Source organism: Canis lupus, chromosome 10 (genome assembly GCF_048164855.1).
Source record: "Canis lupus baileyi chromosome 10, mCanLup2.hap1, whole genome shotgun sequence".
Taxonomy (NCBI): domain Eukaryota; kingdom Metazoa; phylum Chordata; class Mammalia; order Carnivora; family Canidae; genus Canis; species Canis lupus.
In genome coordinates this window covers 51989989-52017441 of record NC_132847.1, presented here as the reverse complement: position 1 = coordinate 52017441, position 27453 = coordinate 51989989, and the positions used below count along the sequence as shown (strand labels likewise).

The 27453-nt window shown below is 46.7% G+C and overlaps 2 protein-coding genes across 3 annotated transcripts; one reads left to right on the top strand and one right to left on the bottom strand.

Moving 5' to 3' along the window:
• Positions 1 to 290: 290 nt before the first annotated feature.
• On the top strand, positions 291 to 14474 carry BAG1 (BAG cochaperone 1). Of its 2 annotated transcripts, XM_072841660.1 has the most exons (7): positions 291 to 586; positions 1865 to 1993; positions 4606 to 4688; positions 6641 to 6754; positions 10352 to 10459; positions 11481 to 11543; positions 12047 to 14474. In XM_072841660.1, the coding sequence occupies exons 1-7, from the start codon at positions 550 to 552 to the stop codon at positions 12134 to 12136; spliced, it is 624 nt and encodes a 207-aa protein (XP_072697761.1). In that variant the 5' UTR covers positions 291 to 549; the 3' UTR covers positions 12137 to 14474. The 2 variants fall into 2 exon arrangements, with proteins under 2 accessions (XP_072697761.1, XP_072697762.1); XM_072841661.1 differs by lacking the exon at positions 10352 to 10459.
• A 3055-nt stretch (positions 14475 to 17529) lies between these two features.
• On the bottom strand, positions 17530 to 25410 carry SPINK4 (serine peptidase inhibitor Kazal type 4). Its single transcript, XM_072841662.1, has 4 exons — positions 25254 to 25410; positions 20604 to 20644; positions 19114 to 19226; positions 17530 to 17670 (listed from the first exon to the last, which is right to left on the bottom strand). Exons 1-4 carry the CDS (start codon positions 25312 to 25314, stop codon positions 17598 to 17600), a joined length of 288 nt encoding a protein of 95 aa, XP_072697763.1. The 5' UTR covers positions 25315 to 25410; the 3' UTR covers positions 17530 to 17597.
• Positions 25411 to 27453: the final 2043 nt, after the last annotated feature.

Genomic DNA, 27453 nt, shown 5'->3' with positions numbered 1-27453 from the left:
TGAGTGGGTGGGGCCGGGCGGCTGTGGCGGAATGCCCCGGGGCGGGAGCGGGGCCTGGTCCGAGGGGCGGGGCCTGGTCCGAGGGGCGGGGCCTGGTCCGAGGGGCGGGGCCTGGTCCGAGGGGCGGGGCGGGGCGGGGAGGTAGCCGGGCGGGGTGGCAAGGCGCGGAACTCAGCTCCCACCGCTGGGTGGTCAACAAGCGCGGGTCTGGCGGAGCGCGGTGGCGCGCGGAGACCGCGAGGCGACCGGGAGCGGCTGGGTCCCCGGCGGCGCGCCCCTCGGCCGGGCCGGGAGCCGCGCCAGTCGGTGCTCCCGGCCGAGCGCGGTCCGCCTCCCTCTCAGCGATCGTCCGCCCGGGGTGCGGCCCGCGGGCATGCCGGATCCACCAGGGGCGCCGCCGCCGGCGCTCGCAGGTCGCGGGTGAAGAAAGTGCGGCCTCGCTCGGCCCGGAGCGAAGACGTGGCCCGGAGCCAAGAGGTGACCCGAAGTGAAGAAGTGGCCCAAAGTGAAGAGGTGACCGAGGGCCAGGAGGTGGCCCCGAGCGAGGAAATGGCGGCAGCCGGGCTCAGCGTGACCGTCACCCACAGTGAGCTCGGACGGCCGGGTGGGCACGGGGCCGGACTGCCCAAGTCCGGCGGCGGCCCTGGGGTTGGCCACGTGTCCTCCGGAAGCCAACCCGGCTTGTGTGTTCCTGTGTTGGTGCCGGCGTCCGGAAGCGCGGGGTCTTGTGTGTGTTTGGCACCGTTGTCCGTGCTGGTCGTGGTTGTATGGGTTAGTGTGTGCCTGCGCCGTTTTGTGAGTCTTGACATCAGGGTTGTGTTTGGCCGCGTCGTGTATGACTGCAGTCGGTGTCTGGACACCTTTGTGTCTGCTGAGTCTAAACTCGACTGTTGTTTGAGTGGCCTGTGGCTCCAAGCATACGCTCTGGGCACCCTTTGGGTCTGTCAGCTGTTGGAGCTGACATCGATTTAAACGAAGTCACTTCACTCCAGAGCTCCTCAGGACTAGGGGAGACCCCAGGGCCTCAGAATCTGAAGACCAGTATTCTAGATCCTTCAGTGTTGAGTGACCTTAGGATGTCTCCTTTATAAACTTATGGTTTCTTCCCTGTGAAGTTGGTAGCACCTACTCCACTAACTTCATGTGGCTCTTGTGCAGGCTTAAGGCTTGGCATATGCACTGGGCTTGGGCTATTTTCTTACTGTCCATATACCTGGAAAATAATTGAGCTAATAAGTTTTCTTCTGTTTGAGTTTACTCATTCGTTGTCTATTCACTGAGCACCAACTGTGTAGGTGCCCAGGTGTGCCCTCTGGGACAGACTTGTAGGAAAAATAATCCCTTACTCCTGACAGCGAAGGAGATAAGAACATTACAGTACAGAGTAGAGGGCAGTTAGGCCACAGGAAGCAGATGACTTGTGATGAAAAGCATGGCCTTGGGAGTCAGATAGATCTGAAGTCAAGTTCAGACTCCTCAGTGGGGTCTCCATAGGCAGGTCTTAACTGGACTGAACTTAGTTTGCTTATCTGTGAAATGGGGATTAATATAGGTAGTACCTACTTGATGGGGTTGTTCTGATGATTAAATTAGATGATGTTTGAAATGAGTTGTCAGTCCTTTATGCACGTTAAGTGCTTAAAATGCTAGCTGATAATCACTAAATTGTTACTATTACAGAGGAAACAAAAATCCTTGAGCAGGTCACCAAAGCTGGGCAAATGGCAGGGGACAGGCTGTTTGGAGTAGGTGGTGGCAAATGAACTGGGCCTTGAAGGCTGGATAAATAAATATAATAAAGTGTCAGCCTGTATTGGTTTATGTGAAAGAATTTTCTTCATCGAACACTCTTCTCTCTTCCCAGGCAATGAGAAGCACGATCTTCACGTTACCCCGCAACAGGGCTGTAGTGAGCCAATTGTCCAAGACCTGGCCCAGGTTGTTGAAGAGGCCACAGGGGTCCCACTGCCTTTTCAGAAACTTATATTTAAGGGTAGGCATTTCTCTTCTAGCTTTGAGTCCTTATGGCTAAAGGGCCTATTTAAAACTGCTTAACCTCACCTAATAGTAACTCTTAGTTTTTAAACTGGGATAATTCTTTTTTTTTTAAATGAATTTATTTTTTATTGGTGTTCAATTTGCCAATATACAGAATAACACCCAGTGCTCATCCCATCAAGTGCCCACCTCAGTGCCCGCCACCCAGTCACCCCCACCTCCCGCCCTCCTCCCCTTCTACCACCCCTAGTTCGTTTCCCAGAGTTAGGAGTCTTTCATGTTCTGTCTCCCTTTCTGATATTTCCCACTTATTTTTTCTCCTTTCCCCTTTATTCCCTTTCACTATTTTTTATATTCCCCAAATGAATGAGACCATATAATGTTTGTTCTTCTCCGATTGACTTATTTCACTCAGCATAATACCCTCCAGTTCCGTCCACGTCGAAGCAAATGGTGGGTATTTGTCGTTTCTAATGGCTGAGTAATATTCCATTGTGTAAATAAACCACATCTTTATCCATTCATCTTTCGATGGACACCGAGGCTCCTTCCACAGTTTGGCTATTGTAGACATTGCTGCTATAAACTTCGGGGTGCAGGTGTCCTGGCGTTTCATTGCAATAATTCTTTTTTTTTTTTTTTAAGATTTTATTTATTCATGAGAGACATACAGAGAGAGAGAGGCAGAGACACAGGCAGAGGGAGAAGCAGGCTCCATGCAGGGAGCCCGATGGGGGACTCAATCCCAGGTCTCCAGGTTCACGCCCTGAGCTGAAGCCAGTGCTAAACCGCTGAGCCACCCAGGGATCCCCCTAAACTGGGATAATTCTTATTTGCTTGTTTCTTCATCTGTTCCTTCAATACATTTTATTTATTTACTTATTAAAAAAAAATTTTGTTTAAGATTTTATTTATTTATTTATGAGAGACACACACACAAGAGAGAGAGGCAAAGACAGGCAGAAGGAGAAGCAAGCCCCTCGCAGGGAGCTGGATGTGGGACTCGATCCTGGGACTCCAGGATCATGCCCTGAGCTGAAGGCAGGTGCCAAACCGCTGAGCCACCCAGGGATCCCCTTCAACACATTTTATTGAGGATCTTCTATATACTGACACCTTCAAACATTTTGATAGGTATTAGAGTTGAAGTCCCATGAGGATGGCAGAAATCTTACCATTTTTCTGAAAGCACATGGGTAATCCTCCCTGGCTAAGTTAGACCCTCTTCCCAACATATGTGCATATGGCACTCTCTACCACTTCTGTATGACTTGTATTGAAATTACTATTAAGTGTTTTCATAGTCGCTGAGCATCTCATTTCTCTGTTAGAATAACTAACTCCTTGAGGGAAAATATTGCTGTGTCCAATGCTCAGCACAGTGCTGAACAAACTTACCAGGGATCTGGATGTGGCAGGCCCAGTAGATGTTGCTGATTTCTACCAGGACCCACCTCCCTTCTATCCCCATTCTTTCTTCCCATTCCCAAGGGAACTTCTTATTGTGTATCTCATAGGGCCACATTTATCCCATTTGGTGCCCGTCATAATGAATTTAGCAATGGGAAGCATTTTTATTTATACTTTATAGTGTAACTTCTTGCTTTTTTGTTTTCTTGGTTTTTTTTAATTTATTTGAGGGACATCTGTGTGGCTCAGTGGTTGGGCGTCTGCCTTCACCCCAGGGCATGATCCCAGAGTTCTGGGATTGAGTCCTGCATTGGGCTCCCTGCGAGGAGCCTGCTTTTCCCTCTGCCTATGTCTCTGCCTTTTCTCTGTGTCTCTCACAAATAAATAAATAAAATCTTAAAAAAAAATTATTTGAGAGAGAGAGCAGGAACAGGGGGAGGGGCAGAGGGAGAAGCAGACTTCCCCGCTGGGCAGGAAGCCCAATGTGGGGCTCAATCCTGGGACCCCAGGATCATGACCTGAGCTGAAGGCAGATGCTTAACCAACTGGGCCACCCAGGAACCCCATCCTTGTGTTTTCTTTTTAAAAACATTCTATTATAGAATTATAAAAGGCAATAGAAATCCATGTTTCAAAATAAAGGAAAGCACAAAGAAGAAAATGTTCTCCCAGATAAAACCCCTCATTACATTTCAGCATATTTCTATCCATTTGTACAGGCATCCTGAAGCATAGGTTTTTATTTGTGTGTGTGTGTGTGTTTAGTTGACAAAACAGATTAGTTGATTATACAGTTTTTATTACCTTTTTCTTATAAAACTGAGCCATCATTTATTGTGGCATTGCAGTTTCCCGAAAAAAATTAGCTTTAATGCCTACAAAGTCTTCCGTTGTAGTGATACATAGTTAATTAGCCCCCTGTTTCTAAATGTTTGTCTCTTTCTAGTTTCTCACTGTTAATGATTAAGGTTGCATTGAAGGTTATTTTATAACACTTACTATGTAGGCATATGTCCAGTTATTTGTTTAAAATAAAATCTGAAGTGAAATTCCTGGACTAAGGCACCTTTGGGAAAGATTACACCAATTTATCCCCTTCTCATTAGTGAACACACTTGTCTATTTAATTTAACCTTGCTGAAGTCTATTTTCAGTGTTATATAATTTATTACCATTTGGCATAACTTTTCTTTTCAGGAAAATCTCTGAAGGAAATGGAGAAGCCATTGTCAGCCCTTGGAATACAAAATGGTTGTCGAGTCATGTTAATTGGGAAGAAGGTAAATTGCTTTCTCTATCAGAATACTCCAGAATTAAAGGATTAAGGTCTTTTATACATATTCCTATTTGGGAGGCCAAATTGGGGACCCAGAATCTGCATTAGTGAAATAGCTATCTCAAAACAGTTGTGGTTCTCTTTATTTGATGGGGTTACAGGTTTGTTATTCTCATGGTCTCTGGCTCCTGTTGACTATGGCTTTTGCTCTGGGAATTATGAATAGTTATGCTGCTTCAATAACGTAGCTCTTGTGTTGGTAGTGGATCTCAATCTGTCAAAATGTGCCTGAGTGAGGCCTTACTCACTTGGAGGGGATTTGCAAGAGAAACTTTTATTAAAATAAGCCTATAGATTTTTAAAGATTTTATTTATTTATTCATGAGAGGCACAGAGAGAGAGACAGAGACCCAGGCAGAGAGAGAAGTAGGCTCTCCGCAGGGAGCCTGATGCAGGACTCAATCCCCAGGCCCCAGGATCATGCCCTGAGCCAAAGGCAGACGCTCAACCACTGAGCCAGGTGTCACTGAGCTTACAGATTTTTAAAATAAGTTCTCTGCAAATTTCATGAGTCTCTCTCCCTTTAAACACCTTTTCCACTAAAATCTTCCACAAGAGGAAGCCCTCTTTGGCTAGAAAGAAAGGTTCAGACTAAGTTGAGGTAGGAAAAGAGCCAGTTGGTGAGGACAGTAGTCCCTGGGGTGATGAGAGAGGGCTCAGGCCAGCCGGGCATTGTGACGCAGTGGAATTGTTGGTCATAGGAAGTTTCCTTATTTTGAGTGAGGTGGCTAATTCAGAGTGGAGAGAGGGCAGAGATTAGCAAAGTGAAGGCAAAGAATATCTAGTCCAGCCACAGAACAGTCAGGAGTCTGGCACTCAGGATTTGGCCACGAAGAAGAATGTGAACAATTTGGAACAAGCAGGAAACTTGCTGGCCCTGACTACCAATTGTTGAGATAAGAGAAGGGGAAATATTCTAGATTTCTTGCTCAAGGGTCAGGGTGAATCGTTCTGGGTAATGGGCAGAAATTAACGGTTGAGTTTAAAGAAATAATAGGACCCTAATTAGAAGTGCCCTGGGGTATGTGAGGCCAAGTCCAATTTCAAGTCTCCATCCAACTCTTTTGGGCTATGTGACCTTAGGTTACTTTACATTAAACCTCAGTTTCATCTAAAACACTGCCTTCTGAGCAGCCCAGGTGGCTCAGCGGTTTAGCGCTGCCTTTAGCCCAGGGCGTGATCCTGGAGACCCAGGATCAAGTCCCACATCAGGCTCCCTGCATGGAGCCTGCATCTCCCTCTGCCTGTGTCTCTGCCTTCCTCTCTCTCTCTCTCTCTCTGTCTCTCTGTCTCTCATGAATGAATAAATAAAATCTTAAAAATAAATAAATAAAATAAAATAAAACCCTGCCTTCCTCCCTGGGTTGTGGTAAGGCTTAAAATAATAGTACAGACAAAGGTTTAGCATAGTAGAGGGACTGCTCAACAAAAGTAATCATCCTTGTCCTCGTCCTCATTAAATGGGAGCGCTCAGTTGGTGGGTAGCACTTAGGAATTCAGTCAAAGGAATGGCAGAATTGCACCTGTCTCACCAGGTGGACTCCTCACGGGTGTCCACTGTCCTTTGTTCCCCTTGGAGGCTTCAGTCTGGAGTCAGCTGCTGATCAGCCTCAGGCTCGGGTTGAATCTGGCACTTGACTTGGCTCCATTCTCTCAACCCAAGCTGTCTGGGTCCCTGCAGAATGTTTACTTAGTATTTCTCTCTCTAGTCTAACGTCTTTGTGGGTAGAAAACATTCATGGGTAACTCTCTAGCTTTCCAAGAAGCAGCAGAATCAAAGCTATTTTTTTTCCAGGTGAGTGGTTTTAGCCCAATTGTCATTAGGTTTTTTTTCTTCCCAGTCAGAAGCTACTATTTTTGGTGATTATTGACTTCATTTTATTCTTAAACATTTAGAACAGTCCAGAGGAAGAGATTGAACTAAAGAAACTGAAAGATTTGGAGAAGTCTGTGGAGAAGATAGCTGACCAACTGGAAGGATTGAACAAAGAGCTTACTGGAATCCAACAGGTCACTCTTTTTGGGGAGATACAAATGTGTGGTTAGGGCAGGCTCTCTAGTCTGGATTCCCTGGGTCCAGATCCTGGCTTTACCCTCTATCACTGTGGGCAAGTTTCCTTGTCTCAAGTTCCCTATCTATAAAAGGGGAAAATGATGGTACCTCTCCTTAGCATTGGTGTGAGGATTAAATGATGCAGTTTGAGAGGTACCTGGCTGACTCAGTTGGTAGAGCACACAACTCTTGATCTCAGGGTTGTGGGTTCAAGCCCCACATTGGGCATAGAGCTTGCTTTAAAAAAAAATTTTTTTTAATGATGTAGTTTGAGTCTGACACATACTAAGTGCTTTTATAAGTGTTATTGTGTGTATTTTTTTTTAAGATTTTATTTATTTATTCATGAGAGACGCAGAGACACAGGCAGAGGGAGAAGCAGACTCCATGCAGGGAGTCCAATGTGGGACTCGATCCCGGGTCTCCAGGATCACGCCCTGGGCTGAAGGCAGCGCTAAACCGCTGAGCCACCCAGGCAGCCCTTATAAGTGTGATTGTCATTGCTATTTTCAAACCACAGCCTGCATCCATTTGTGCTCTTAGGAGAGTACCTGCCATGCCAGGGGTCTTGTATTGTCTGTAATGGAACAGGTAGCTTCTCCTAGTCCCAGCTGTTACTTGTTTAGCAAGACAGAGAACATTGTTGATCTAGAAAAGGCCCAAGTTGAGCTTGATCTTAGCTGAGGCAGGGGTCATTCTGTTCAATTCCTTGTATAAGAGAAGGGATACTAAAATTAGGCCCAAACCACATATTTCTTTTTGTTCCCTCTAATTTTATAATGTTAATAGATGTATGTTTCTGTTTTAGTTACAAAAGTAATACATGCCCATCGTATAACTTTAAGTAAACATATGAGCACTAATACCTATAAAGCCCTGACTCAGAAGATAACCAATACTAAAGACTAGAATATATTTTTGCATTTAAAAAAATTGATATAGGGCAGCCCGGGTGGCTCAGCGGTTTAGCGCCGCCTCCAGCCCAGGGTGTGATCCTGGAGACCAGGATCGAGTCCCACGTCAGGCTTCCTGCGTGGAGCCTGTTTCTCCTTCTGCCTGTGTCTCTGCTTCTCTCTCTCTCTCTGTGTCTCTCATGAATAAATAAATAAAATCTTTAAAAAAATTTAAAAAATAAAAAATAAAAAAATTGATATAGTATTATGGACACTCTGTAAATTGTTCTTTTATTTGATTAAAAGAATTAAACATTACAAAAAAAAAAAAGAATTAAACATTTTCTTATGTCATTAAAAATGTTCATACTTGGGACAGCCCAGGTGGCTCAGCGGTTTAGTGCCACCTTCAGCCCAGGGCCTGATCCTGGGGATCTGGGATCGAGTCCCACATAGGGCTCCCTGCATGGAGCCTGCTTCTCCCTCTGCCTGTATCTCTGCCTTTTTCTCTCTCTCTCTCTCTCATGAACAAATAAATAAAATCTTAAAAAAAAAAAATGTTCATAGTTGGGGCACCTGGGTGGCTCAGTTGGTTAAGCATCTGCCTTTAGCTCAGATTATGATCCCAGAGTCCTGGGATCATCAAGCCCTGCATTGACTTTGTGCTCAGCAGGGAGTCTACTTCTCTCTGTCCCTCCTCCTGTCATGCTCGCCTGCTCTCTCTCTTTTAAATAAATAAAATCTTAAATGATCATACTTATCAAACCTTGCATAGCATTGTAACATATATGAATATATCATGATATCAATATATATACCTAACAGTTCTTTATTGTTCATCACCTAATGTTATTTTACCATTATGCATTAATGCTTTTCTGAACATCCTTGAATATAAATATTTTTTTACCATTTCCGATTATTTTTTGGGCGTAGAATAAATTCTTTGACTTGGAATTGCTGGCTAACGTTTAAAGCTTTCATTGCAGGGATCCCAGGGTGGCTCAGCAGTTTAGCGCCTGCCTTCGGCCCAGGGTGTGATCCTGGAGTCCTGGGATCGACTCCCACATCAGGCTCCCTGCATGGAGCCTGCTTCTCCCTCTGCCTCTCTCTCTCTCTGTATCTCTCCTGAATAAATAAATAAAACTTTTTTTTTTAATTTTTATTTTTTTATGATAGTCACAGAGAGAGAGAGAGAGGAGAGAGAGGCAGAGACACAGGCAGAGGGAGAAGCAGGCTCCATGCACCGGGAGCCTGATGTGGGATTCGATCCCGGGTCTCCAGGATCGTGCCCTGGGCCAAAGGCAGGCGCTAAACCGCTGCGCCACCCAGGGATCCCTAAATAAATAAAACTTAAAAAAAAAAAAAAAAAGCTTTTATTGCATGTGGTCAAATCTACATCTGATAAAATCTGCAGAGATCCTGGCTGTCTACCCATTGTCACCAGCTAACTGGTCACTAGGCCAAGCAATGTGACTACATAGCAAGATAATTTAATAAAAACAATGTAAATGTGGCTTTTTTTTTTTAAGATTTTATTTATTTGAGAAAGAGAAGTGTGCGTGTACACAAGCACACAAGCAGGGGCAGGGGGCAGAGGGAGAAAGAGAATCCCCAGTGAGCAGGGAGCCTGATACAGGGCTCCATCCCAGGACTCTGAGATCATGACCTGAGCTGAAGGCAGACACCTAAGTGACTGAGCCACCCAGGCACCCCAATGTTGCTGTTTGTTAACACATGTCTGTGTCAGGAATTATGTTAAGAGTCTATATATATTTCTCTTTATCCTCCTAGTATCATAATCTGGTGTGGGTATCATAATCTCCATTTTAAAAATGAGGATATTGGGCAACCCCAATGGCTCAGCGGTTTAGTGCCCCCTTCAGCCTGGGGTGTGATCCTGGAGACCTGGGATCGAGTCCCACGTTGGGCTCCCTGCATGGAGCCTGCTTCTCCCCCTGCCTGTGTCTCTGCCTCTCTCTGTGTGCGTCTCTCATAAATAAATAAATAAAATCTTTTAAAAAAATTAAAAAATAAAAAATAAATAAAAATGAGGACATTAAGGCTCAGAGAGGTTGAGTAACTTGTACAAGATCACAAGCCAGTAAATGACAGAATTCAAGCCTGGGCCTATCAGACTCTACACCTTGTATTTTGTTTTGTTTTGTGGCTTAAAGATTTTATCTACTTATTTGACTGAGAGAAAAAGAGAGCACAAGCAGGGGAATTGACAGGCAGAGGGAGAAGCAGGCTACCCACTCAGCAGAGAGCCTGAGGCAGGGCTCGATCCCAGGACCCCTGGATCATGACCTGAGTTGAAGGCAGATGCTTAATGGACTGAGCCACTCGGGCATCCCTACACCTTATGTTCTTAACATCTGCTTCTATGTGGGTATACACTGGTGACTGAAGGCTTCATCGGAGCCAGGGCTCAGGAGGCATTAGCAGCCCCAGTGGGCCGTGTGAGATAGTGGCCTGCAGCCTATTACAGTGCTTTGGGTGGCTCTGTTTTTTCCAAGAGATGAAATTCTGGGTTTGAGGTCTGGACTAGCCTATTGGGGGGAATGTGGGCTCAGTGTGTGGCTACTTCATCAGTGCCTTGGCATGAAGTTTTCTGTCAGCCTCAAGGAACCCTTGCAAGAATGCATTATTCCTGTACAGGGTTTTCTGGCCAAGGATTTGCAAGCTGAAGCTCTCTGCAAACTTGATAAGAGAGTAAAAGCCACAATCGAGCAATTTATGAAGATCTTGGAAGAGATTGACACACTGGTAAGTAAATATTCAGCTGAGAAGAACTAGTTTCCTTTGACTCTTTTTTTTTTTTTTTTTTTTTTTTTAGATTTTATTTATTTATTCATGAGAGACACAGAGAGAGAGAGAGAGAGGCAGAGACACAGGCAGAGGGAGAAGCAGGCTCCATGCAGGGAACCCAATGCGGGACCCCATCCCGGGTCTCCAGGATCACACCCTGGGCCAAAGGCAGCGCTAAGCTGCTGAGCCACCTGGGCTGCCCTCCTTTGACTCTTTTTCAGTGAGTTTCACTCTTTCAGTAAAGCACTCTTACTGTCTGAGGATATTGAGCACCTGCTGTGTGCGAGACACTGCTCAGTCCTTGGTAGATACACAGAAAGACAAGATAGTTCCTGATTTTTAAGCAGTCACATCCACCAACGTAGGGCTTTTGTCATTTTTATATTTCCTAAAAGCATCTAATCCTCACAAAGTTGGAACCCAAATGGACTGTGATTTTATGGCCAGAGAAACAGAGGGCTTCATGATACTCATATGACTGGTGATTCCATTAGGTTCATTATCTGTAAAGAATTCAGCCAGACTCAGTCTCTTGTGAGACTATTGGGAATCATCAACTCCATGATCCCTTTTACAGAAAAGATGGTAATGATATTTCCAGCTAGATGCCTCATTTTTGAGGGTGAATTACTCTGCATAGGATTCTCGGGGAGTGAGGGAGGTTGTAAAGAATAAGCACAGTGAGCTCATGGCATGGCCAGGACGTAGTATCTGTACATAGAAAGGAGAGAAAGGACAAAGTCCATGGTACAGATCAGTTTCCATGGCCCAGACACTGAGAGCAAAGGGAGCTTTTATAGGGGTGAGAGCCATGGGAAGGGCCATGTGGAATACAGATCAAGGGAGGAAATCATTCCTGAAAATGCAAGTCTCGTTCATGTTGGTGACTTATGATGCATTTGGTGTACTGTGAGTATTTCATCATGTTGTTATGTCATTCTTACTGAGATTATTTATGTGTCAATTTATTCTTCCACAGATTCTGCCGGAAAATTTCAAAGACAGTAGACTGAAAAGGAAGGGTTTGGTGAAAAGGGTTCAGGTGAGCTGTGTGATCAAGCATTCAAAGTTTAATGTGTGTGTTTATCTGTTCAGAGTAGGGTAGGGCAAAAGTGTGATGTGTGGTATGGACATTTTTTGGTTGTTATTTCATGAGTCCAGAATCTAAGAGAAGAGCTCCTTTCATGTCCCTGTAATTGTATTTGAATTTAAATTAATTGGGGAGGAAGATTGTTGGAGAGCAGTTATAGCTGCCATATGACACAATTTCAGGAGGCACTATTCATGTTCCCTGAAATTGTGCAGTACAGTGGCAAGGCTTCCTGTCCTCACCACCCCTCTGGAGGATTGTTGTCAGAAACCCTGCTCCTACACTGGCCTCTGCCTCCCTCCCCTTATCTGGGAGCCCAGGCTGGCTCCATTCCTCTATAGCCTGTTTTAAATCATTCACCCAGGGGTTCCCCATAATGGCTGAGCAAGAGCCTTGTATGGGCAGGGAATGGCTAGTCCTGGATGGTCCCTCACTGCCCTGCATTCACGTTTTAGGCATTCCTGGCTGAGTGTGACACTGTGGAGCAGAACATCTGCCAGGAGACAGAGCGGCTGCAGTCCACAAACTTGGCTCTGGCCGAGTGAGGTGAGGCGGAGAGAGGCTGGGCCGCCCTGAAGAACAGCTCCACCAGCTCTGCCCTCTCTGGGACAGAAGTGACCTGATTTCACCAGGGCCGCTGGGGACAATTGGCCACTTGCCAGTTTTCCTGAACCTACCCCTGTTCTCGATGAACAAGTGTTGTCTGCAGTCCTAAGTAGAGCCCCTGTCTGTTTTCTCATTGTTTCTCTGTGTGGCTGTGCTGTCCAGCAGCCTACCTTGTCTGGAGAGGCCCTCCCCTGCCAAGTCTTCCCCGCTCTTTCGACCTTTGGGTACTTCCCTTGGGTTGGCAGAACCTCTCATTTGTGTTGGAGTAATTCTGGGTTTATAGCCCCCCGGTCCTCAGATTCATGAGGCCTTTTTGCCCTTGTGATTCTATAGCCGGTAGATGTAACCCAGAATCACCAGGAAGTTACATCTAGTCAGGAATGGTGGGAGTGGTTCAGAACAGGTGTTTGGCACACGGAGTAGTCCAAATATTTCTTGATTTGTAACCGAATTCCGGAACAGATGTCTGGGTTGTTGGTTCACAGACCTCACCACCCGGCCACAGGCCATGAGATCTCAGAGGCCCATTCCTGGGGTGGGGCTTGTATTGATGCATGGACTTCCTTGTACTTGAGTAAATTTTTAGAATGTTAGAACCTGGTGTTGACTGAATCTCTGCTTAAAACCAGGTCACAAATATGGCTTAAGGGGACAGGGAGAAGAACCATGGTGAGGCAGGTGGTGAAGGCAACGATAAACTTCTAAGGAGTTCCTCAAAGATATTTCTGTTGATCATACCCCTTCTGAGGTCAATGTTTCCTTCAAGGCTGTTCCTTTTAGTTTTGTGGCCTATCCCCCCTCCCCAACTGTTATTTCTTTTTAAAAGCAGTTTATCTACATGTCAGCAAGCAAAAGAATGCTTAACTTTTTTTGGATGAAATATGAGATGCAAAAGCCTCCTGTTTTACCTGTAATTTGTTAAAATCAGGAGTGGCCCTGTATGACTCAACTGGGTCAGCTGCTGTCACCCCATTTTTTTCACACAGTGCCCAGGAACCAGGCTTCCAACAGGCCACTCTCAGGCCAACCTTATTTGGCAGAAAGAGTCATTGAAGCCCCAGGGATGTAGGACTGCACGGGTGGGACCTAGGACAGGGGTGGACAAGTGGATGAGACTCAGCCCAGCCCAGCCCACTTCCCACTTTAATCAGCAGTTCAGTGTTAATCTAATAGTTCTTATATGGTAACTGTGCCTGTTGTGCCAACACATGTAATGAGAATGTGTGCCAGGTACTGTTCCGAGTTCTTCAGGTGTCTTAGTCATTTATCCTCATTCTGGGAGGTAGACAGATACTGTCCCCATGTTAACGCTGAGGAAGCAGAGAGCTTGGGTAATTTTTCAAGGTCATAATTGGCAAAGCCGGGATATAAAGCTGGATGGTTTGATTGAGAACCCACACCCTTAATCTCCACTATACTGCCTCGCAACAGCATGGGCTCGCTTGCTCCTCTCTTCTTTTCTCTCTCTCCCTCGTTAGTGGCCACTTCCTCTCTGGCCTTCTGCAGAGCAGTGTCTCTACCGAGCAACCAGAGCTGTCATAAAGCGCAGATCTCGGCATGTCAGTCCTCTTTTTTTATTTTTTTTTAATTTTAATTTATTTATGATAGTCACACAGAGAGAGAGAGAGAGAGGCAGAGACATAGGCAGAGGGAGAAGCAGGCTCCATGCACCGGGAGCCCGATGTGGGATTCGATCCCAGGTCTCCAGGATCGTGCCCTAGGCCAAAGGCAGGCGCTAAACCGCTGCGCCACCCAGGGATCCCCATGTCAGTCCTCTTAAGATAAAAGTCAAAGCCCTACCCTAAGCACTCTCCCTTTCATCCCAGACCACTGTCCTATTTGCTGTCTGCTGTTAGGCACTCTGGTCTTCCATATGCTCTGTGCCTTATCCTGCCTGGGGGTTTTGCATATACTGTTCCTCTGTTTGGACAGCTCCTCACCATCCTTCCCCAACCCGCACCCCACCCCTTTCCTGGGTAATTCCTGTTCATCCCTTGAACTTAACTCAAATGTCTCTTCCATGGCAAAACCTCATCTGCTATCAGAGAACCTATCAAACCCCCAGGTGATACCCTTTCACAATTTGCCATAACTTTTTTTTTTATGATAAATAGCATGATAAACCATGATTTATTTGTGGGATTGTTTGATTAATATTTACCTGTAACCCTAGACTCTAAATTTCTTGGGTTAAGGGGTATCTTTGTCTTGTTAACAACATATTTCAAGCACATTGCCTATTTATAATAGGTGCTCAATAAATATTTGGAGAATGAATGAATGTTGAATGCACACATCCACAGTGAAATACACACAGCTACCCTTCATCAGTACTGGAATTTACAGCATCAACAGCCATTGTTTGATTTAAGGATGAAGAGAGGCCCTAGGGCATGGGCTATTGGGCACGTGTGTGGGGTAGTTACTAGGGCCTGTGCACAAGTCCCACCCACACTGATCTGTACATCCACAGGGTATCTCTGCCTGTGAACAGGGAAAGAACACTCCTTGTTGCCTACTCTCCCGGGACATGGTCAGTCCTACTACAAGGGGAACCAGTGGGGCTCTGTGATCCTATAAACATCCTTCAGCCTCACAGCTGAAAGAATTCTCCCATGCATTGTCTGTTTAAACAATTTCTACTTCTCCTTTAACAGCGTAAAGGTTACCTTCTCTGAGGAGCCCTTCTTCCTCTGGTAGTCAGGACTCTTTTAGTTGAAAGTACCAGAAACTAAATTCCAAAGAGATTGTTGAAATAGAAAATTTATTTGGGTGCCTGGGTGGCTCAGGTGGTTAAGCATCCCACTCTTGGCTTCTGCTCAGATCCTGATCTTGATGTGAGATCGAGCCCCACATGGGGCTCTGGGCTCAGCAGGGAATCTGCTTGAGATTCTCCCTCTGCTCCCCCAGCCACCAGCTCATGTGCGCTCTCTCTAAAATAAATAAAGCTTTTTTTTTTTTAAGATTTATTTATTCATGAGAGACGGAGAGAGTCAGAGAAATTAGGTAGAGGGAGAAGCAGACTCCTCAGAGGGAGCCCAATGTGGAACTCGATCCTGGATCCTGGGATCACACCCTGAGCCGAAGGCAGACGCTCAACCACTGAGCCACCCAGGCATCCCTAAATAAATAAATCTTAAAAAAAAAAAAAAAAAAGAAAAGAAAAGAAAGAAAGGAAAAGGTGCCTAGGTGGCTCAGTCAGTTAAACATCTGCCTTTGGCTTGGATCATGATCTCAGGGTCCTGCGATCAAGCCCCACCTGCATCACATTGGGCTTCCTGCTCAGCAGGGAGTCTGTTTTTCCCTCTCCCTCTGCTGCTCCCTTGGGTTCTATTCTCTCCCTCCCTCACTCTCTCTCTCAAATAAAATCTTAAAAAAGAAAGAATGAAATAAATTTATTGGCAGGATGTCAAGTTATCCCATGTAGCTTTGGGGATGTTCAAGGGCAGTTGGGCTTCAGGAGTTCAAACACAACCTGGAATCACTCTGCATCTCTTTCTTTGCATGCTGGCATCATTCTCTTAATCCTGCTTCTTCCACAAAGTAGGAAACATGGCTGTCAGCAGTCCCCACTTCACACATTTTACAGCTTCACTACCAAAGAGGAACTACCTGTTTCCTTCCTTCTGATTAAAAAAATCCTGGAGAAGAATTTTTTGGCTGATAATAATGGCCAGGGCAGCAGGATCACATGCCATAGATAGGGCCTTTAGGAGCCTGCAGTTACATTTCCAGTGACGGGCCAAGTTTTCACATCTGCAAAGTGAGGGATTAGGTCATTTCAGTATGGTGCCTGGTGCCTGGCATATTGTGCAGGCGTAATCTTTGTGATTCCTCCTCATGTGCATGGAAGCCTGGGAGCAGAGGGTCACCAACAGGAAGCTTGGCCAAGAAGCTATGCCACCTGAGTATAAGAGGGGCTTCCCACTTAGGGCAGAGGCTTAGACATCACCAATAGTCACTCCTCCAATAATAAGTGAACTGATTTTCAGCTTAGCACATGGCCAATCATAACAGTTTTTTCCAGTCTCTCTGTGCTGGGCATGCAGACTACATTTTAGGCAACAGGAGAACAGGTATGTACATCTTATGGGAAGCATCATCAGAGGCAGTAGGGTGTCCTTCTTTACCTCTCTGTGGACTGGAATGTAGACTTGGCGGGAGTTAGAGCAGCTGTCTTGTACATTGAAGGGAAAACTGATGATGGCAGAGTAACAATACATAAGGAGCATGAAGTTAGCGTACTGCATAGGTCTATGTGTGAGAGAAATTAACTGTATAAGCCGCTGCTATTTTGACATTTGGGTTTCTCACAGCCAAATTTAACACTGCATCCTATGCAGCAGAGGGGCAAAAGTTTCTGTTACCAGTAGCAGTAAGTAGCAGGGCCCATAGATGACCTTTCAGTCCCTGCCGCTTGCAAATCTGTTAACAGCAATTCAGGCCCACATCCCCATTTCAAGTGTCTGGGGAACACTGATTCTTGCCTTCTCTGCCCTGGCTTTGTAGTGTTTTCCCACAGCACATATCCCGCTCTGTCTGCCCACCCTAAAGCAGGAATCAGTCCATGTGATACTGCTTCTACTGGCTAGAGGAAACAATGTCTACACTCTTTTCTGCCACCATTATCAAGTGGCTCCTGTTAGCTTTGGCCAAAAGAGGGTATATTTGACATGGACCAGTTAGGGGTTAGGGTTAAGGTTAGGGTTAGACTGGGGTCTCTGTGGTGGGATTTCTGGGTGCTGTGTATTTTTGTAGGATATTGTATAGGTACACGTGAGCCTGGGGTTGTGTCCAGTGCCAACATTAACAGAATGGATGGTGACCAAAAGAACAGAACAGGGTCCGGAAGTCATCCTGCTATGGGTGGCCAAGGTGCAGGGGGACACTCAAAGTCTTGGGGTTACAGACCTACGTCAGTATTTTAACAAGTAATTCAGATATACTGTGCATACTACCTAAATATCAGCCACAGCAGTATCCACATGTGTGTAAAACTTGGGGTGCTGGTGCAGCCCAGGGGGAAGGTCATGAAGGGTGTAGGACTTTCCCAAAGGCTGGGTGCAGCTCTCTGGCAATGGCAGACGGTACAGATGTCACCTAGGTTCTTGACCTTAGTGACAAGCAGGCTGGGACAGATATGCCCACTGGGGACGGAGGCTGACTTCTTGAAGAAGCAGAAGAGACCTGGGACCTCTAGGGAAATGTGACAGGATTGAGGAGCACTGGAGTGATGGAGAAGACATCAGATTTAAGTATAGGGAAGTCAGGGCAAATGCCCACCACCACCAACCACTTCCCCAGAGTCCCCAAAGACACTGGCTCACTTGGCTGAGTTGGGCTGGATCTTTTATTCATGTCACATCCTCCACTCCCACCACTGTTCTCTAGCCCAAGACTTCATGGCTTAAGAGGCTGCGATGAGGGTCCACATTTGCCATCCTTCACGATCTGGATGTCGTGTTTGGTTTTCCTAGGATCACAGGAGGCAGATATGAGGCCCATCTCATCAGGTACTGGAACAAACCCTTCAAGGGACCCTGCCTGGTCCAGTCTATCCAGACACCCTGCTGAGCCCTCCCCACTTCCCCCCACTCAGTGTAGGCATAGGGCAGGTCGGGGGATCCCTGGGCACATCGTTCTACAGCTTTTCCCTCTTGCACATCCTCCTGCAGGACATCTGGAATGTTGTCTGACGGCTGCTGAATCTGTCTCCAGCCCTGACTCTGTCTTGAACTCTAGCCACACCTCAACCAGGCTACCCCAAAGGCTCAGCCGTCCACAGACCTCATTGCCCTCCACAAACCATCTAGATCCCCACTGCCCCCCAGCTCAGTTAGGAAAATCTTGCTGCTCTCCTGCCTCTCTGTCCAGAATGCTGTGGCTTCTGAAGACTGTCTTCTCTCCATGATCTCACTTAGCTCTGGCCCACTTCAAGGGTTTTTGTTTTTTTAAAAAGATTAGATTTATTTCTTCATGAGAGACACAGAGAGAGAAGCAGAGACACAGGCAGAGAGAGAAGCAGGCTTGTCACAGGGAGCCCAATGCAGGACTTGATCCCTGAACTGGGATCATACCCTGAGCTGAAGGCAGACGCTCAACTGCTGAGCCACCCAGGCATCCCCTCAAGGGTTTTATGAACGAAGAAAGGAGATCAATTAGGTGATGAGACATACCAACATCTTGTTCTGGCCCTTTTCGCCTCTCAAGACTCATTTCTTGCCTCTCTCTACCCTCCTTTAAACTTTATACTCCAGCATATCCAATTTCTTATATTTTCTCAAATCCAAACTTTTCTTTCCCTTCCAGACCTTTCCAAACTCCTCTCACTACTTGGAATTACCTTTCCTTGGTCTTTCCTTTTCCAAGCTAGTTTCAACTTATTTTTCAGAGCTAAGCTGGAAAGTCTTCCCTGCCCTTGTCCTTGCCTTGCACTCACAGTATCCTGGGTACACCCATCTGAGCCTTGAGCAATCTATGCTACAGTTGGCTGACCATTAGCTTGCCTTCCTCCTTAGACTACCATATGCCCTGGAATGCAGGGATGCTGTTTGGCTTACGCCCTCTTATATCCCCAGTGCCCAGCATATAGTAGATGCTCAATAAATAATTGTTGGCTGGAGGAATAAATGAACAAATGAAGTCACCTAGTCAGTCAGAGGCAGAATAAGGGAAGAACCTGGGGTTTCTGCACCCCACCCCTCACTCCCTTACTAGCTGAGGCCTTATACTTGGAACCATGTGCCTTCTCTGAAATAGACTTGGGCTGATTCTGTTAGGGGCAATGTCAGACGACTCTTCTCAGGCCAAGGGTATAAATAAGAGGCAGATCAAGTTTTGCTCTCTTTACACTTGGAATGCACCAGAGATAAGGCCCCCCCAAGCAAGCTGAGGGGAAGGTGTAGGGTAGACTTACATCCGAGTCAAGCAGACCTGGCATTCATTGTCATATGTGACGCCATCAGTGCCACAGACCGGGTTGGATGTCTGGGCACAGACTGGAGATTCCCCCATGTGCTCACAGATGGGCTGTGAAAGAGAGGGAGAGGTGAAGGGCACGCAGTGATTCAGAGGCAGCGAGAAGGGACCCAGGGACTTTGCTTGGAGTCAGGGGCTCCAGGGAAGAGCCAGATTCAAGAAGGCCCCAGTGTTGGTCCAACAGGCATGAAACTAACCATTCAGGGCATCTCAACATGTTTGCTTAGGTGTGTGTGTAGTACTAGGCATATGGCTGTGGCTCTGTACACACATCTGCTGAACACAGGTCTGTGGGCATCCAAGTATATGTCTGTGTTTATGTCTATCGAATGAGTTTATGCCCTCAAGCTCCTGGGGGTGGGTTCACACACTCTTCAGAGGATCTAACTAGAACTTCTCTTGCTGGTCTCTGTGAGGACTCCAGGAGACAGAACCACCCAGCATTCCCAGGGGGCCCCTCCATTGTGAGAGCTCCTCCACTCACCCTGGCCAACATGACCCATTGGGCCCCTGGTGTGGGATGGCTGGAGAAATGGGACAGGGCTTGAGACTTAAATGAGGCTAGTCTGAGAGAGTTTCAGGGCAGGCCCCAGGTCAGGACTGGGTCGAAGAGTGGGACAGGATGGGGTGAGAGAGGCAGTGTGGGGTGGTGGTCATGAGACCAAGAGCCTGACTTCTGTGCTGATGAGTGAAGTTGTGAGAGCTATCTCCACTCTCAGAACCTCAGTTTCCTCCTCTGTAAACACTGTAAATGAATAATAGTATTCTTTTAATGTACGGTTAATTGAAACCATGTATCATCTGGCACAATAATAGGTTTGGGTCTGATGGGCTGACAGTGCAGATGTGGCAGCTGCTGGATGGGAAGGTGGCTTTGAGCCTCCTTGTTCACCTAGGTGAAGGTTGGGTTGAGGGTCTCAAGGAGGCAAGCCCCACTGCCTTGGGGATATCAGACCCAGGACCAAAGTAGAATCAGGGGTTCAGACTTGGTGTCTTTCCTTCAGAGTGAAGGGTTGGATGGACGATGGCGTGTGGTTGGGGGAGGCTGGACCACATCAGAGGGCCAGGGTACCTCTGGCCTGAACCCCATGGCCTGTCCCTCTTCACTACACAAAGCAGAAAGTGCACTCAGTCCTGCTCAGCCTGGGCAGGGGATCTTGCTGCTGGCAGGGATATTGGAAACCAGGTTGGGACAGATCTCTCAAGGTTCTGGAAACCAAGTTTGAGACCTTGGTGAAGAGGCTTGGCCAACTCAGTATGGAAGGCTTAACCTAGGGAGCATGCAATCTCAGGAGGCTACACTAGCCACTTTGAAGCCATCAGAGTTATTTGAGTAGAAGCATAAGACAAATGCTGGTTTCTTAGCATGGATGCAGAAGGAAGGCCAGGACAGCAGCCCAGGGCCAAAACTAGAAGCAGCTGCCTTACCATTCTTGGGGAAATGACCTTTACCGCAGACACTGGCACTTCTGAAAGGCAAAAATGGAAGAGTGAGGTGATGATGGCTCTAGGCAACTGGTCTGGGGTCTGAGGACTGCTTTAGGAAACCTGTCCCAGAAAAAAAAAAAGGAAACCTGTTCCAGCTACCACCCAGTCTGGAATTCCTTAAGGAAATGTATTGAGTCACCAGACGGCGGGGAATCCCAGAAAACTGTTGTGACCTTGGGTTGCTAGAATAGAGACAGAAGATCTAGAGTTAGGGAGGTGACAGTCCAGCCTGATTCCACTGGGATTGTTATGGCCCATATGATTATCAAAATAATTCAGTTACTATGGGCCAAACATTGAGAATACATGATCTTAAATACTCTTCACAGCTCTCTCACTGTTCTGTACAAGCAAGGGGGCAGTGGTGGATGCCGCCATCTGCTACACACATCCTGCCCTCAGGTAGAACCAAGGTGCTCATTTCCTCAGCTGCCGGGAGTATTAGCCACTCACAGCAAGTCCTTTCCTAGAAATTACTCTTAGAGAACAGAATGCCTCACCCATGGTTGCATCTCCTACCCAGGAACAGACCATATCCAATGACAAGTGGATATTGATACAATGACCAGAATCCTTCATCTCTATTAAACAGTTCTGAAAGGCCACCCCAGATCCAAAGCTCCCAGTAGGGTCATTGGAGGCTTCTGTTGTACTGCATCACAACTTTCCCCATCCTTGTGTGTGTATCCCATGAGCACCCCCCAAGACACCAAATGCGAGCCTGAGTCTGAAAGGGGCTCAGAAGTTAAAGCCATACGGTTTGTTAAGGGCTGAGCTGGGATTGCACACAGATCTGTCACTCCCTAGCCTGGTTCTTTTCATATACACAGTTGTGCATTTCAGCTCTTCCAAGTCTAGGTGCCCCTGCTCACAGGATGTGAACAAACTGATGTGACTGGTGAATATGACAGGTGGATGAGGAACAGAACCACATCTAATGCCACAGGTGGAAGGAAAAGTGTCGATGTAAATGGGTGAAGGGTAGGACGCTTCCTGAAGTCTCTTAAGGGCTGTTCAAGGGGCCAAGGTCTTCTCAACCTCACAGGGCAGAGCCCATTCTTGCGAGGAGGCTGCAGGGAGGCAGGTTTGTGTTCCAGAATTTTCTCCGTGGAAACTGCTTCAATGAAGGAACTGTCTCCAGAAATAGTTCTCCCTCACTGGAGGTGTGCCTACTGCTGCAGTTTTAGCTTTTCCTGGGGTTGCTATTATAAGAGATTTCCAAGGTAGAGAGGGAGAAGGGAATTGAGATGAAGTGACCTCTGATAGGCTATCTAAGCTTGGCACTGAGGCATTAAGATGCAAACCCAACCTTGTCACCGCATGCTCAAAACCCATGATTATGAAACTAGAAATGAGAAATTATCCAAATGTCCTTCAACAGAATGGGTAAACTATGATATATGTACACTGGGATGCACCTCAGCAATAAAACAAGCAAACAACTGATCTATCCAGCAACATGGCTGGATCTCAAAACACGCTGAGCAGAAGAAGCCAGACACAAGGCTACATGCTATTATGAAAGGCACCGTAGGCCAAGGTCAAGGACAGCTTGGGGATAAATACAACTTTCTATGTGACATTCTAGAACAGGCCAAACTCATTTATGGTAGGAAAAAAAGCAGTGATTGCCTCAAGAGTGGGGAAATGGAAGGGACTGACCAGCATGAGGGAAGTTTCTGGAGTATAGGAAACATTTTTTGTTCTTTGTTTTTTTAATTTTTATTTTAACTAGGCTCCACACCCAACATGGGGCTCAAACTCACAATCCTGAGATCAAGAGTTGCATGTTCTACTGACTGAGCCAGCCAGGCACCCCAGAAATGTTTTTTTATCTTGATAGAGGTTTGGGTTACACGGGTACGTGCACTGTCAAAATTAATTGAGTATGACTCATTGAGTGATAAGATTTGTTTATTTAGTGGTACATGACTGTTAGGGGATGAAAGAGCACTAAAAAGGGGCACCTGGGTGGCTCAGTGGTTGAGTGTCTGCCTTCAGCTCAGGTCATGATCCCAGGGTCCTGGGATCGAATTCTGCATCAGGCTCCCTGCAGGAGCCTGCTTCTCCCTCTGCTTATGTCTCTGCCTCTCTCTCTCTGTCTCTCATGAATAAATAAATAAATAAATAATATATTTTTTAAAAGACAAAAAGCACTAAAAAAATGTAAAGGCCTTCCATGGCTCTTTGTGATAACTGAGCTACTTCATCCTATTAGGGCCCTGCATGAGCTCATAACAAACTTGCTCCTGGACTTACTTCCTAGTACATCTCCCCATGTTCCTATGCCTCTCAGCTCTTCCAGGACAGACTGTGCTTCAGCCTGTACTGTGTCTCTCTACCTGAAGTGTCCTTCTCCCCCTTCTACTGATTTTATCTTCATTTCAAGGCTTAGATGCTACTTCCCCATGAAGCCTTCCCTGATGTCCCCTAGGGTTTCCTGAGCAGACCCAGATTTAGGCTTCAGTTTTTGTCCATTTGGGCTGCTATAACAAAATACTATAAACTGGGGATCTTATAAACATTTCTCACAGTTCTAGAAGCTGGGAAGTCTAAAGTCATGGCACTGACGGATTTGGCAACTGGTGAGGGCCCTCTTCCCAGTTCATAGCTCGTACCTTCTCACTGTGTCCTCACATGGTAGAAGGAGCAAGGGAACTCTCTGGGGTCTCTTTTGTAAGGGCACTAATCGCATTCATGAGGGCTGTACCCTCATGACCTAGTCCTCTCCCAATACCATCACCTTGGGGATTAGGATTTCAACATGAATTTTGGGGACCACATCATAGCATCTTCTTTCATATCACCACATACTGTCCCACTCACTGGGTCACTCTTGCCTCCCTACGGACCTGAGTTCCTTGGGGTTCCTATATTTCTGCCCCCATGCAGCAATGCCCCCCACAGAGTGGGTGTTCAGGAACTGACCAACTAACGTGCATTGTTGGGAGGAGGAGTTCAGAAGCCTGTGGTATCAGAACTTTTTCCTGGAGGATGTGGGAACAGGTTGCATTTACTCTCAGGCTGCCCTTGACCCCTGTCCTCAGGCCAGGCAGGAATCTGAAACGGGCACAAGGACTCTTCAGGATAGGCCTCCTCAGTGTTCCCAATAGGAAAACTGCTAAGGGAATGGATGCCAAGCTGGGAGTAAGCAGGCTATGCTGGGCCAGAGCCTCCAGACCCATTCTCTGTTGCCCTAGCCCCTAGGACTATGTCCTCAGGGAAATGAGAGTGGACCATAAGGTCAGTAGCTGTCCAGAGGGGGTCCTAAGTAGTCTCCCTGCTTCGCCCTGTAGTCTGTTCTCAGCATAGCAACTGGAGTGATCCTTTTAACACAATTCTGCTCAAAATACTTCAGTGTCTCCCATTTCATTCAGAGGGAAAGCCAAGTTCTCATATTGGCCTTACATTACTCAGTATGGTTCCCAGTTGCCTCTATCATCTCTTCTCCCGTTGCTCTGCACCCTGCGTCTCATTCCCTTCCTGCCACACTGGTCTCCTTGCCATACCTCAAACACTCCAGCCGTCCTCCTGCCTCAAGGCCTTTGTACTGTCCGTTCCCTCTGTCCAAAACCCTCTCCTCCCAGATATCCACACGGCTCACTCCCTTCCCCGCTTCAAGCATTGTTCTAGGAGAGAACCCCCTGATTTAGCACTGCAGCCCCCTCTTCACCCTGCCCAATATTTCTTCTTCAGCCTCTATAACCTTCTAACGTACCTATCTTATTGTCTATTCCCTTCCATCCTACTCCATTGGATTGAAGCTCCATCAAGGTAGTTCTCTTTATGTTTGCTCACTGATACGTCTTAAGGGCCCAGAACAATGCCTGATACACAGTAGATGTGAGACCACAGAGGTGATCCAGGCCCTAAGGAGGCCCTACTCCAGCATGTGTCCAGCCTGGGACAAAGGCTACCGTTCCTCACACAGCTGCTGTCCATCCCACAAGCATAGGCTGTCACAGCAGATAGGACCTCAGAGGACCAAGGCCAGGCTTCCTTCAGCACCTACTACCTTGCAGCCAGCAGATTTACCTGTCTCTCCTGAGACAGGCCTGCTCCCTGCTGCTTCCCAGATCTCTCACCAAGTAGTTGCTTAGAGTAGCAAGATACTCTAGTGAGTAGCAAGGTACTCTTTTTTTTAAGATTTTTATTTATTTATTCATGAGACACACACACACACACACACACACACACACAGAGGCAGAGACACAGACAGAGAGAGAAGCAGGCTCCATGCAGGGAGCCCAACGTGGGACTCGATCCCGGGTCTCCAGGATCAGGCCCTGGGCTGAAGGTGGCGCTAAACCGCTGAGCTACCCGGGCTGCCCAGCAAGGTACTCTTAGTGAGCTAGATGGACTTCCTATTCCATAGCTGGAAAAACAGAGGCCCCAAGAGGAAAGGGGCTTTTGTAATTCTGGGCCAGAGTCAGGATTTGAACCCAGGTCCCACCACAATGGAGAGGTACAGAAAGAAGTTCTATGCAGAAAACCAAGACGTCACAGGATGCACCAGACTCTGCCTCTGCCCCCACCACAAGCTTATCTACCAACACCAAGTCACAGAGAATCCAGGCTCTGTCCACTCACCTCTGTCCACAATGAGAAGGGTGGCCACGGCCAGGGCGACCACCCACAGGCGGACAGCCATGCTGATCCTGGGCTGATGTGGTCCGAGCTAGCAGGGGTCTGGGTCAGGGCAATGATTGAGGCCTGTTTATAAGGCTGATCCTCACTCTTATCTTATCTAGGGCCAGATGGAGAGGCCGGGAGTGGCATCAAGTTAATATCTGCACCATGGCACCAGAGATGCTAAGCTTGTGGTGGCCTGGGGCTGTGCCCATGGGGCTGGCATATTTCCAGAGTGAGGAGAAATTTGGACAACCTACAGAGCTGCCACCAATCTGAGGGCTGGAGCAAGAGGGAGAGGGAAATTGAAGTAGAAAAAGAGAAACCAAGTCAAAAAGACAGAAAGGAGAGACAGGCAGATCAGAAGGAAAGAGAAACAAAAAGACAAGCAGCAACTGAAAGGGGGCGGAAGGCAGAGAAAGGGGCTGGAGCCATGGGCGACTTTGCAAGTGCCTTCACCAAACAACTTTGTGACTGTCAAAAAGACATTCTCCTTAACTAGGTGTCAGTTTACCCATGCACAACATAGAGATGGCAGTTCTGACTCTGTCTCCCTCCTGAGGCTGCTGTGAAGAGGACAATGGGGACAGCGGATGAGAAAACATTTTGCAGAGGATGAAGTGAGGTGTAAATATAAATAGAAATGGTTCTTTTCAGGATGCCTGGGTGGCTCGGTTGAGCATCTGCCTTCGGCTCGGCGTGATCCCGGAGTTCAAGGATAGAATCCCACATCGGGTTCCCTGCTCCTTGGGGAGCCTGCTTCTCTCTCTGCCTATGTCTCTGCCTCTCTCTGTGCGTCTCTCATGAATAAATAAGTAAATAAATAAATGGTTCTTTTCATGTCTTTTTCCCCCCTTACTATGAAAGGGCACAATTGATATGGGGAGGAGAAGGGGGGAAGGTAAAATAAAACATAACGGTGACTTCCTCGCTCCTGGGTGGCTCAGTCAGTTAGGCATCCAACTCTTGGTTTTAGCTCAGGTCATGATCTCAGGGTCATGAGCTCAAGCCCCCATGTCGGGCTCCATGCTGGATATGGAGCCTGCTTGAGTTTCTCTCTCCTTTTCCCTCTGACCGCCCCCCACCCCATGTTCTCTCTGTCTCTAAAAAAAAAAAAAAAAAAAGATGCCCTCATGCTTTGCATGTATTATGTGCCTTTTGCATTTTAATGGGCTAAATACAGACAAGATTCTTTTCAAGAAAAATGAAAATATATATATCAGATATTTGGTTATCTGCTTTCAAAGACTTTCTGATTTATAAACAGAATAATAAAATTTTATTTATATATGCATTTCTCTGATTAATTTAGATCAGTGATTTTTAGCTCCATTTACAGACTCAATTTCCCTGGGAAGAATTTAAAACTACAGACACTGAGTCTCTAAAATACGTAAATCTAAGTTTCAATGTTTTTAAAATTATTTTTATTTTGAAAGATTTCAAGCCTATAGGTAAGTTGTAAGAAAATTAAATGAATCGGGGTGCCTGGGTGGCTCAGTCGGTTAAGCTCTCAGGTCATGTTCTCAGGGTCCTGGGATCGAGCCCCGAGTTGGGCTCCCAGCTCAGCTGGGGTTCTGCTTCTCCCTCTGCCTCTGCCACTCCTCCTAGCTTATGTATGCCCTCTCTCTCACTTTCTCTCTCTCAAATAAATAAGTAAATTCTCAACAACAACAACAACAACAAAAGATAAATTAGTTAATTGGAAAGATTCTTATTTGAGAGTAGACCCTTTGGGGGCTTCAGGGAGCTAGCCAGTCACCCCTACAAACTAATGGAGGCCAGGCCTGTAGCCAAGCCCAGCCTCAGATCTATGACTCACCTCCTGCCCCTCCTCAGGAAACACACAGGCCCACAGATGCCTCTAAGGCAGGTGGCAGCTATCCCTCCATTGCTTACCCACACAGAACAAATATTTAATGATGACTTCCTGCCCTAGAGCAAAAACATTTCATAAAGGGTGGGGAGGTAAATTTAAAGGTCACCTAGGTCCTGTCTACCACTTCTCACACCTTCCTACAGCAGCCCCACCACAAAGTCATTCAACTTTTAGGGATTTAGGGACTATCTACCAGTTTCATTGTTGAATGGCTTTGAACTGAGTTCTTCCTCATACAAGAGATCCATTTCCCCAAGACTCCCAAGATGGTTCCCAGCTCTG

Excerpts from the sequence above, each read along its gene's own strand:
- BAG1 (XM_072841660.1), top strand. The coding sequence starts at position 550 with ATGGCGGCAGCCGGGCTCAGCGTGACCGTCACCCACA. Across the intron at positions 4,689-6,640 it reads TCATGTTAATTGGGAAGAAG|AACAGTCCAGAGGAAGAGAT; the intron begins GTAAATTGCTTT and ends TTAAACATTTAG. Across the intron at positions 10,460-11,480 it reads TGGAAGAGATTGACACACTG|ATTCTGCCGGAAAATTTCAA; the intron begins GTAAGTAAATAT and ends ATTCTTCCACAG.
- SPINK4 (XM_072841662.1), bottom strand. The coding sequence starts at position 25,314 with ATGGCTGTCCGCCTGTGGGTGGTCGCCCTGGCCGTGGCCACCCTTCTC. Across the intron at positions 19,227-20,603 it reads AGGTCATTTCCCCAAGAATG|CCCATCTGTGAGCACATGGG; the intron begins GTAAGGCAGCTG and ends TCTCTTTCACAG. Across the intron at positions 17,671-19,113 it reads CAGGTCTGCTTGACTCGGAT|GAAAACCAAACACGACATCC; the intron begins GTAAGTCTACCC and ends CTGTGATCCTAG.